At 41.7% G+C, this 12,161-nt stretch overlaps 1 protein-coding gene across 4 annotated transcripts in view; it reads left to right on the top strand.

The window, feature by feature from the left end:
- Positions 1-12,161, top strand: part of LOC126195209 (sodium-coupled monocarboxylate transporter 1-like) — a 299,461-nt gene that overhangs the window by 66,177 nt on the left and 221,123 nt on the right. For all 4 annotated transcript variants that reach the window (XM_049933729.1, XM_049933727.1, XM_049933728.1 and 1 more), the window contains exon 4: positions 9,923-9,988. In XM_049933729.1, coding sequence (XP_049789686.1) covers positions 9,923-9,988 — 66 coding nt within the window. The remainder of the gene's footprint in view (positions 1-9,922; positions 9,989-12,161) is intronic.

Genomic DNA, 12,161 nt, shown 5'->3' with positions numbered 1-12,161 from the left:
GTCATCTTCAAACAACCGAAGACGGCTTCTCAGATTGTCTCCCAAATCATTTATATAGATAAGGAAAAGCAAAGTCTTATAACACTACTTTGCGGAACGGTAGAAATGACTTCTGTTTTACTCGATGACTTTCCGTCAATGACTATGAACTGCGACCTCTGACAGGAAATCACAAATCCAGTCACATAACTGAGACGGTATTCCATAAGCACGCAATTTCTCTACGAGCCGTTTGTGTGGTACTGTGTCAAAAGCCTTCCGGAAATCCAGAAATACGGAATCGATCTGAAATCCCTTGTCAATAGCACTCAACACATCTTGTGAATAAAGAGCTAGTTGTCTTTCACAGGAACGATGTTTTCTAAACCCATGTTGACTGTGTGTCAAATGGTTCAAATGGCTCTGAGCACTATGGGACTCGATTGCTGTGGTTATCAGTCCCCTAGAACTTAGAACTACTTAAACCTAACTAACCTAAGGACATCACACACATCCATGCCCGAGGCAGGATTCGAACCTGCGACCGTAGCAGTCGCAAGCTTCCGGACTGCGCGCCTAGAACAACGAGACCACCGCGGCCGGCGACTGTTTGTCAATAGAACGTTTTCTTCAAGGTACTTCATTATGTTCGAACACAATATATGTTCTGAAATCCTGCTGCATATCGACGTTAACGATATGCGCCTGTAATTTAGTGGATTACTCCTACTACCTTTCTTGAATATTGGCGTGACCTGTGCCACTTTCCAGTCTTTGGGTGCGAATCTTTCGTCGAGCGAACGATTGTATATGATTGTTAAGTATGGAGCTAATGCATCAGCATACCCAGAAAGGAACCTAATTGGTATACAGTCTGGACCAGAAGACTTGCTTTTATTAAGTGATTTAAGTTGCTTCACTACTCCGAGGATATTTACTTCTACGTTACTCATGTTGGCAGCTGTTCTCGATTCGAATTTTGGAATATTTACTTTGTCTTCTTTTGTCAAGGCATTTCGGAAGGCTGTGTTTAGTAATTCTGCTTTGGCAGCACTGTCTCTGGATAAAAAATGGCTCTGAGAACTATGGAACTTCTGAGATCATCAGTCCCTTGAACTTAGAACTCCTTAAACCTAACTAACCTAAGGACATCACACACATCCATGCCCGAGGCAGGATTAGAAACTGCGACAGTAGCGGTCGCGTTGTTCCAGACTGTAGCGCGTAGAACCGCTCGGCCACTACGGCCGGCTCTGGATAAAAGTTGGCTTTCGCAAAACATACAGAACAACTATATATTTGGGACAACACCAAGGAAAATGGTAGCCCGAAAATATTTAAGGACACTTTTGTACAGCGAATATCAGTGATTCGGTGATGGATGTAGTGATGAAGAGTCTGAAAGAGTTGCAAATGTAATCCCATCGAGCGGCAGGGAATATTTTAGTCGTATTAAGGCGATCCATCGGAACAATAATCCTGTAAGCTTCAGGCAAGTCCTTGCGTTTTGTCGCTTTCCGAGTATCTCAGTGAACCTCGTTCATACGTGTCACTATACGGGAATGATGTCTCACATGTTGTAAAATTAATTATATAAATTTCTTATCGACTTTCTAGCCGGAAGTTTCTACGTGCTCCAACAGAACGCAAATTCATCAGCGGCGACACTTTTCTTTGCACAGGTGAAACAGTTTAACACCTCTTACGATTTTTTACTTTTAGTCTTCAAAAATATTTTTTTTCACTATAAAATATGTATCGCATCCATCTTTAGACTTTGCGAATGGTTATACAATATTTTTTCATTTCACATACGTTAGTGCTTCTTTTGAAACAAAAAAGAAATTCTTTAAAAATTACTTGTACCGTTAGTTTTTAATTTTTTGGTAACTACTGACTATAATTTTCTTTTGGAAAGTACTGCATCATCTTTTAGAGTAAAAACAGAGATGTATGACATTTTATTAAACATCTGAAATTATCACTAACTAGCAATACTGTAAAAATGTCGCACGCCTGGGTACAACCATGATTCAGTACGCAATCGCAAAGAAGGCATTGACCATCTTGTCTCACGGTGGGATAAATATATTAACAGCAACGGAGATCACTTTTGAAGTAATAAACAGTTCACTTACCTTTTTTTCCATGTGCCTAATTTTCATTTGACTGTCCCTTCTAAAATTCATCTCATATTTACTACAAGTGTAAGTTTACAGGCAATAAATAAATGTAAGATTTTTTAAAAGGGTTTTTACGTCTGTCTTTTTTTTTTTTTTTTTTGGCAGTTCACCATAGGATTTAAAAACGGTAAGATAGGTGAGAAGCTTCATAAGTTTACTGCTGTTACGCATCATGAATTTTAAAAGAACTTGTAAGACCTTATAGCGACAATAATATGCGGTATAAATACACTGGAAATGGTGGGCATGACACAATTTTCCTTTGACCGCAGTGCTTCACTTCTAAAATTTTAGATGCCGGAAATAACCCATTCACCCCCACGACCGTCCCCCTCCCCAGCCATAAGAACCACAAATTTCGATTTTTGAAATCGTGTGATAAAACTTAAAAAAACATTTCTTATAAACAAAACAATAAAACCACTCTTGCTACTGCCCTTCCCCGTATCAGTATGACTTTGCTCCTGCTCGATACACAACGTTCAGAAAGTTGCATTGTAGCTGCTCGGTGAGCGTGTGTCCTGTATTAATTAATAAGGCATATAGCGATGAATGACTGAAGATATTCCTCACCCATCGAGCCTACTTACGATTCCGACTTCCCGAATATCAAGGAAAAAGAAAACTATATGTGACATGAGACACAGAGTTAGATGTTTATTAAATGCTTTAAATGTCATTTGTTTCTCCTCATTGAATTGTATTCCAACTGGATTAATTTAAGTTCATAGTCAATGCCACAAACAAGCAACACGTCGCTATAATACGCCTCAAGTGTCAGCGGCAAGTTATACAGTAGTTAAGTTGCGCTTTAAAGCATGTGTACTAGTTTAAATCTCCAGTGCCCACTTGTTCTATTGAGTTAAAAAATATTCACTGAGAGACGCTGGAACATCGTTGCTGGAACGCCGTTCCTGCGCGTTGCAGACGAAATTAAGTCCTATATAACAGTGATTCTGTTCCGCAATTCTGACTTCACCAATACACCAACTTCCAGTGCATGAATAAATAAGCGGTACCCATGGGAAAAGGGAAGGTGGAGCACTGCGATTATCGTGTAAAAATTGAGTCGAGAGCTACGGCGTTTTTTTTTTCTCATATGTATGTATTCAAAAATTCGTTAGCAAGGGTTCAACGATTCACGGACAAATTAAAAACTATCGCAAAATTGACAGATAAATTTATAAAGTAGCACAACGACCAATGTTAGCAGTCAACAGCTGAAGGGGTTCGTTAATCGAACGTACAATAATGCATTGACCACAATGTGCGTAATACCTGTACAGCTCAAGGCTCAGGCACATTTATTCAACAAATGAAAAAGATAGGAAACGTCAAATACAAATATTGCGATAAATATTCAACTAGGAAATACACTGAGCGCATTACGTGAAATTTCCCAAAGGATCTTTATACTCAGACCACAATCTGTATTTCAAAAGCATACTAAATGTCATAATACCTCCGCAAACACAAGGACGCAGCAAACCAAGCGCTTTGAAATGCTATTCTGAAAAGTGTTGACCTTGAAGAAACAGCCGTGCGTATCGAGACTATTGAAACCACCATGTCTTGGCACATGTGTACTGAACGACGCAAAAGCTGAATGGCCGATGGTCGCGTCCACCTTATCCCGTCGCTCACGGATGAGTGCCCTTCCGTACGCTGCGGCCAAACTGGCGAAAGTGCTCGTGACGTGACGTCACATGACTCGCGAAAAAAAATAATTTATGCGAGGTTCCCCCATCCTTTGGGTACGTCACAGATGCTACAGCTTCCTAAAGACATCTCTTGATATGCGCAGGAAGTGATCCTTAAATTGTTGATCTCTGCATTGCTTGTCATCTGCCACAAGCTAGCAGATATCAATGTCTTATGTCTCTGATATGAGTAAAGGTTACAGTTATAACAGTCACATACCGACTTACATAGTCACACATTTACTTTTATCTGTCCTACTACATCTAAGCATAAGACGTTGTTTAAGGCTGTTATATAAAATCTCGAAAAGTTCTCGACCAGTTTTCAATAAATTTTTACACGAGGCTCTAATAAACATTAGAGTAACACGTAAAAATTTTAAGAAAATCGGTCACGAACTTTTCAAATTTTTGGAAACAGCATTTCCCCTTCAAATATAAATATACAAAAAAACGTTGTTTCCATAAATCTGAAAAGTTCTTCACCGAGTTACTTCAAAATTTTCACATATAACCCCAGCAAAAATATAGACAAATGTAGGCTATATATTTTAACATACATATTACTATATATCTCTACCTATACTAATGTGAAAAGACGAACTCCTGTTTAGCCGTTGTTTCCAAAAATCTACGCCAGGTCTTGACCTATTTGCTTCAGATTTTTACATGAAACTCTAATAAACGTTCAAATGGACATAGGCTACATATTTCTTTAGACAACAACGTACAGGTTTCCTTTTAAACCCGACTATGACAAAGAAAATGTGCTATGAAAACGTCCGGTCTTTTTTCTTTCCGGGAGTCAGTTTCAGAGACCCAGAGCGATGTGTTCAGATTAAAAAAGATATAAGACAGATATTTAGTCTTTCGCCCCCACTGTTCAATTTATACACGGAAGAAGCAATGATGGAAATGAAAAAAAGGTTCAAGGTTGGAATTAAAATCTAAGGTGAAAGGATATCAATGATAAGATTCGATAATGACTTTGCTATCCTCAGTGAAAGTAAAGAACAACTGAGGGATCTGCTGAACGTAATGAACGATCTAATGAGTAGAACTGAGGGTAAATCGAAGAAAGATGAAAGACAGCGAAATAACCAATCACGGACGGAGCAAGCAGGACATCAATAGCAGATTAGCCCTGGCAAAAAGAACATTCCTGGCCACTAGAAGTCTACTAGTATCAAACATAGGCCTTAATTTTAAAATTGTTTTGAACAAAAATGATAGTCACAATAATGTGCTGTTTTCTTCTTCACAGTCGGTTTTAGCAGAAAACTGGAAAGTTGTATTTACGGCTTATCGAACTATGATGAGAATACCGCTACGGAATCCGATTGTGTGAAACTTTTGTAACTGTACCCAATCGCAGATTACAACTTTGGTAATGTCAATGAAGCTACTATCCCCACAGATTCAACAGTTGGAGCGGTCTCCTGCGCATCCCTTATACCAATGATCCTAACTGATTGACACATTGACTTTTAGGCACTTCTTCCCTATCAAGTTTACTTTTGCAATAACAATAAGTCAGAGAGAGGGGGCAAGAGGAGTTATGCAGAGAAGTATAGTCGGAAGGGTTGGAAATGCACAAAGATATGGGGAAGGAGGACATGGACAGAGAGAAACAGGAGGAAAAGATCATGAGAGAAATATGGAGGGAGGAGATGGACGCGAGATTTGGGAGGAGGGGCGGGGGAGGGGGTTTGACAGAGAGGGGGCGGGGTAGGAGTAGGAGATGCACAAGGAGAGGGGGAGGAGGAGACGAACAGAGAGAGGGAAATAAGCAGATTAGAAAGTACATCCAATTCCCATTCATATTTACCAATTGCACTGCCAGGTTCGCTAGTTTACGTCCACTGAGGTGACAAAAAAAACATGGGGTAGAACGAGATTTCCACTTTGCAGCGGAGTGTGCGCTGATATGAAACCTCCTGGCATGTTAAAACTGTGTGCCGGACCCAGACTCGAACTCGGGACCTTTGCCTTTCGCGGGCAAGTGCTCTATCATCTGAGCTACCCAAACACGACTCACGCCCCGTCCTCACAGCTTTACTTCTGCCAGTACCTTGTCTCCTACTTTCCAAACTTTACAGAAGCTCTTCTGCGAACCTTGCAGAACTAGCACTCCTGAAAGAATGGATATTGCGGAGACATGGTTTAGCCACAGCCTGGGAGATGTTTCCAGAATGAGATTTCCACTCTGCAGCGGAGTGTGCTTGGGTAGCTCAGATGGTAGAGCACTTGCCTGCGAAAGGCAAAGGTCCCGAGTTCGGGTCTCGGTCCAGTACACAGTTTTAATCTGCCAGGAAGAAACAAGGGATACCTCTTAACATCGTGTCTGATCTACTTTTGCCCGGCATAGTGCAGCAACTCAACGTAGCATGGACTGAACAAGACGTTGGAAGTCCTCTGCAGAAATATTGAGCCACGTTGCCTCCATTGCTATCCATAATTGCGAAGGTGTTGCCCCTGCAGGATTTTGTGCACGAACGACCTCTCAATTACGGCCAATAACTGATCGATGGTATTCGTGTCGGCGATCTGTGTGACCAAATCATTTACCCGCGTTGTCCAGAACGTTCTTCTAACCAATCATGAACAATTGTGGCCCGAAGATATGGTGCATTGTCATCCATAAAAATTCCATAGTAGCTTGGGATCATGAAGTACATGAATGGCTGCAAATGGTCTTCAATTAGCCGAATATAACCATGACCCAGTCCATTCCACAGCCCATACCATTATGGAGCCACCACCAGCTTGCACAGGGCCGTTTTGGCAACTTTTGTCCATGTCTTCGTGGGGTTGCGCCACACTAGAACCCTACCATCAGATCGTACCAACTGAAATAGGGGCTCATCTGACCGGGACACAGTTTTCCAATTGTCTGGGGTTCAACCGATATTGACACCAGCCCAGGAGAGGCGCTGCAGGAGACTTCGTGCTGCTACTAAAGACGTCGTCTGTTGCAATAATCCGTTAACGTCAAACTTTGCCGCACTGTCCTAACGAATAAGTTCCTCATACGTCCCACATTGATTTCTGCGGTTATTTCACGCATTTTTGCCTGTCTGTTAGCAGTGACAACTGTATGCAAACGCCGCTGGTCTCGGTCGTTAAATGAAGGTCGTCAGTCGCTGCGTTGTCCATAGTGAGAAGTAATGCTTAAAATTTGGTATTCTCGGCACACTCTTGACACTGTGGATCTCAGACTATTGAATTCCCAATCGAGTTCCGAAATGCAATGTCTCATGCATCTAGCTCCAACTACCATTTCTTCTTCGAAGATTGTTAATTGTCATCATGCGGCCATAATCACGTCGGACACTACTCCACATAACTCACCTGAAAGCAAATGACAGCTCCGTTTTTTATCTTTATTGTGATTTCATTCCCCTGCCACAAATGGACAGGGGAGGGCTGTCAGTGGCACAATCCGCCGCTCTTCAGCCGAGTGACATGACAACTAAGACAAGAATAAAATCTTACATATAAGGCGATAAAAAAAGGGGACATAAAACAGAGTAAGGGGACATAATGGAGGTAAAAATACACTGACATGGAGACGTTCATGCGGGGACAATTAAAAAAGTCGACATAAAGTTAGCGATTCGTAGACCGCAAAAAAGACACTGAAGTCACATGCACAGTTTAAAAGTTGGTCACAGTATTGGTGCACCAAGAGACAGGAGACTGCTGGGGCAGGAGATGAAGATGGAAGACAAGGCAGGAGGGAATGCAGAGACACTGAAGGGGAGCACAAGAGAGGGAGGGGGAGTAGGAGGGGAAATCCACTCAGGAGAAGGGAGGGGGAGGAGAGGGAGCCCTGAGGAGAAGGCAGGAGGAAGATGGGGTTAGAGTTGGTAGGAAGGGTAGATGTCAGGGCGAAGTTCATCATCCGGGAGGGGTAGATGTTGGAAGCTACGTTGGGCAAGGAGGCGGAGGGTGTGGAGATGGAGAGAGGGTGGGATACAACGGTAAAGGCGCGGCAACGAGCTGGGGGTGGAGAGGAAGGGAGACATCAGGGGGTGAGACAGCTCCGCCAATGCACTGCCCTTTTATACCATGTGTACTTGATACTACCGCCATCTGTATATGTGCACATCCCATTCCTATGCATTTTGTCACCTGAGTGTATAAGAGCGCACTCTCTCGGGAATGAGTTTCTTCGATTTTGTGACTTATGTCTGATTAGAAAACGAAGAATGAAGCTCCTGCAAGCGAAATGATCAGCAATGACATTTATATTACTTGCTTATCACGTTTTGGCTGGTTTTTTTTTTTCAACAATGTCACGATTTCCGAGGGTGTGGTTAGGCAAGAACCAAAGAGGACAGCTTAAATCGCTGCGAGCGAAATATTTAGCCATCATTTCTGCAATTTCCGAGGGTCCACTCGCCCAGGGTACAAGCTGGTGTCAGTGCCACTCTCGGTTTACTCGAGATGTACTGGCGCACTCATGTCCTCCCTTGGTAAAGTGGTGATTGGCTGTTCCATTTTGTTTATAGGTTCCTTTAATGGCATTCTATGGTACTGTGGCGAGGGTATTTCGGTGTGCACCGAAACATACAAAAAATTGTGTAATTTTGTGTTTTCTTCGTGTTAATTAAAATCTTATGACTTCCTTTGTATTACATCCACCTAGTGGAACATTATTACGTCGGAATGCATAGAAAACTTCCATGTGAGTTAAGACACACACTTATTACTGTGCGCGTAATTAGCGAATATTTTGTCAGTAGCTGTTGATTGTGACCGGCTGCTGTGGCGGAGCGGTTCTAGACGCTTCAGTCCGGAACCGCGCTGCTGCTACGGTCGCAGGTTCGAATCCTGCCCCGGGCATGGATGTGTGTGATGTCCATAGGTTAGTTAGGTTTAAGTAGTTATAAGACTAGGGGACTGATGACCTCAGATGTTAAGTCCCATAGTGCTTGGAGCCATTTTAGCCATTTTTTGTTGATTGTGTGCTACCGAAGAGTGGACTTAACAGTTTAGGAATTATCTGACTAGACACCATGCAGGGTCGTTACTAAGCACCTAAATTTTATTCAGTGAGCAAATGCAAACCATCAATAAACATTTTAAAAAAGAAAGAGCAACCCAACAGACCAGTCATGTCGCAAATTTGGTAGAGCGTTTACATGACGCGAAAATGAATTTTGGACTATAAAATCCAGCAGCAAAATTCAAACATGACCACCCCGAAGCGGTATTGAGAAACAGTTCTACGGCAAAAATCATATTTCGATGCATATGTAAGAGCATGCTGAAAAGTAATACCTCCGAATTTTTCATGTATGAACTCTTAAAGCTTTTTAAATAAAACAAATCTTATTGACGTTCTACATCTTTATTCTTCATGTCAACGTATTTATTTCTCAACAAGTCAGTCTGGTGACGAACACATATCTCCAAACGATTGACCAGGTTTTTTTATTCCGTCGCTGTAGTATGTTCGTTGACGTACCCACATCACCAACTTTGTTTGCACCGCTGCATCATTGTCAATGGGAAATGATCGAAAGTGTTCTTTAAGTTTTGGAAACAGATGAAAGTGGCATGGAGCCAACTCGGGGCTCTATGCAGGATAACCGATGACGGCGAACCCAAGGCGTCGGATTATTGCAGGCATCGGAGAGTTCGTATATGGTCTCACACTGTCATGCTGAAGGGCAGGGTGCCCCATGTATGGACGAACTGTTAGAATTCGCGGTTTCAGAAACCCAATTACAGAACGCTGTTTCTCATGCACCGACATAGTTACGTTACAAACCGCCATGTTACCCATTTCAATTCATAGACCCCAAGAGGCAAAGGGTTACGGCTAAGATCAGCGAAGCGAGAAAGTCGACCGAGTAAAATGCGTGTCGTGTAATACCGCAAATCGGTACTGAGAAACGAAAAAAAATTCGGAGGCATTACCTTTCAGGACGTCCTCGTAAATTTCGTTATTTTCAAAAAGACATAATACCCTAGAAACGATAATACTGTTTCATAGAAACTATCACCAAACTGGAGATTTTTCACCTGCCGTTCGTTTTCTTCTTTCCACAGTACTTGGACATGAGGTTCGGCAGAAGCGCCAGACTTCTGGGTTCCTTCTTCTTCGTAACTTTTACGGTAAGTACTCTCAGGTATCGTGGTACACCTAAGACCATGTACGTAACGTTTTTTGTGTTTATTTATCAGGCGCTTCACCATATGGAAAATGATTTCTAAATTTCTTGTTGTTGCAATCAGTTTTCCTCTATTAGGAAATTCTGATGTATCGTCATTCAACCATGTATTTGCTTCTCAAACGGTGTTCTCCATTGCCTTATTCACTCCCTTGTTTATTACATTTTTTTTTTTTTTTAGTCATCTGTCCTGTGATGGGTTTGGTACGGCCCGTCACTACTCCCTCTCTTGTGCCAACCTTTTCATCTCAGAGTAGGAGTTCCACGCTATATCGCCAATTATTTGCTGAATGTATTCCAGTCTCTTTCTTCCCCATCAATTTTTACCCTCTACAGCTCCTTCTAGTACAATGATAGCCATTCCCTGATGTCTTACCGCACACCTTATCATCCTGTCCCGTCTTCTCCTCAATGTTTTCCGTACATTGCTTTCTTGGCCGACTCTGCGAAGAAACTACTCATACTTTTAGGCAAAAATTCAAAGGTATATGGGAGAGAGAGTGAATGCGAATGTACGACTAACATAAATTAAGAAATAATGATATTAATTCGACATTTCTTGGGGCATTGACACGGATTTAAGCGTAAGTATTGAGAGTACTTTGGTATAAGTTTATCTAAGCGTTTGAGATGTGGTGCTATAGAAGGATGTTGAAAATGATCTGGACTGATAAGGCAGTAAAGGAAAAAATCCGAAATTTGTAATTATGTAAAAGGATAAAATATTTTTTCTCGTTTTTTAATTGACTGTCTGTTTGTCGCTCTGTTAAGGCTCTTTGTCTCTGTAACGGGGTACCGTATCATGTCACATACTAAGGTCGACGATCCCTTGGCGGTGTAAAATTTTCAAGCTTCTACATCATTTCAGTCAAAAGCTGCGGCCTTTTCTGACGTACTTTGACACTGGAAAACTCACTCATCAGAATCCAAGTAAAGGGACACCATCCGAAATTATTAATTTGAAATTATAAAAGACGAAAAAAGTATTTCTTTTATGACTTGTTATCACAAGTCAAACTTGAAATTAAAACATTCTCGAAAAACCTGGAATTCTTGGGACCGATATCTTGTCTGTATCAATGTCGAAAACAGGCAAAAATCATCGATATCTTCGATTCCCGGAATGGATAAACTTTCTATGTACGTAATTAAGATTGTACAATCCTCAGTGCGCGAGTCCCACTCGCACCTGGTCAGTTTTTTAAATACATTTTCTAATATAAATCTTGGGGTTAGTCTTGTCCTGAGTGTTCATATATATCCTCGGAATCCAAGCTAACCTTCCACGAGCTTGGTTTCTGCTAGTCTTCCCATTCTCCTGTACATAACTAGCGTCAGTATATTGCAACCACGACTTATTCACCTGTTGGTTCGTTAATACACTTGTCAGCACTTGCCGAAATCAGACTGCAGTTACAATAATCGAAGGACATGGTATGGAGCAAGTAGCTCAGAAGAGTGTGGGACAGAGTTGTAGCGAATCCTGCTTTTTATTCAGTCTATATATTGGGCAAGAAGTAAAGGTAACCAAAGAGAAATTTTGTAAGAGAACCGAACAAAATGAAATAAAAACATAAGATTTGTCTATACACTCATAATTCAGTAACAGACGGCGAAGAAAGGAAAGGTGGTTTTAACAGAATGGACAGTCTTTAAAAGAGTAAAAAGAATATAAACGAACGTAAAATGAAAGAGTAGTCGAATTAAATCAGGCCTTGTTGAGGGATTTAGATTATGAAATAAGACACTAAAAGTGTCGAGTTTTTGTACGAGTGTGAGTCAAATGAAAACCTTCAATTTGTAATAACAAATCGAAATTTCGCGCCGTTATCCTGTAAGTTGGTAAGCGTGCTACAGACAGAGTGCAGAATGGCCTGTAGGTGGCAGCATAGTGTAGATGCACACATACCTTCGCAGTATCAGTATAAAGATGGCCACCACAGCCGGCGGGAGTGGCCGAGCGGTTCTAGGCGCTTCAGTCCGGAACCGCGCGACTGCTACGGCCGCAGGTTCGAATCCTGCCTCGGGCATGGATGTGTGTGATGTCCTTAGGTTGGTTACGTTTACGTAGTTCTAAGTTCTAGGGGTTCTGATGACCTCAGATGTTAAGTCCCATA

Source organism: Schistocerca nitens, chromosome 7 (assembly GCF_023898315.1).
Source record: "Schistocerca nitens isolate TAMUIC-IGC-003100 chromosome 7, iqSchNite1.1, whole genome shotgun sequence".
Classification (NCBI taxonomy): domain Eukaryota; kingdom Metazoa; phylum Arthropoda; class Insecta; order Orthoptera; family Acrididae; genus Schistocerca; species Schistocerca nitens.
This window is presented reverse-complemented; position numbering and strand designations above follow the sequence as displayed.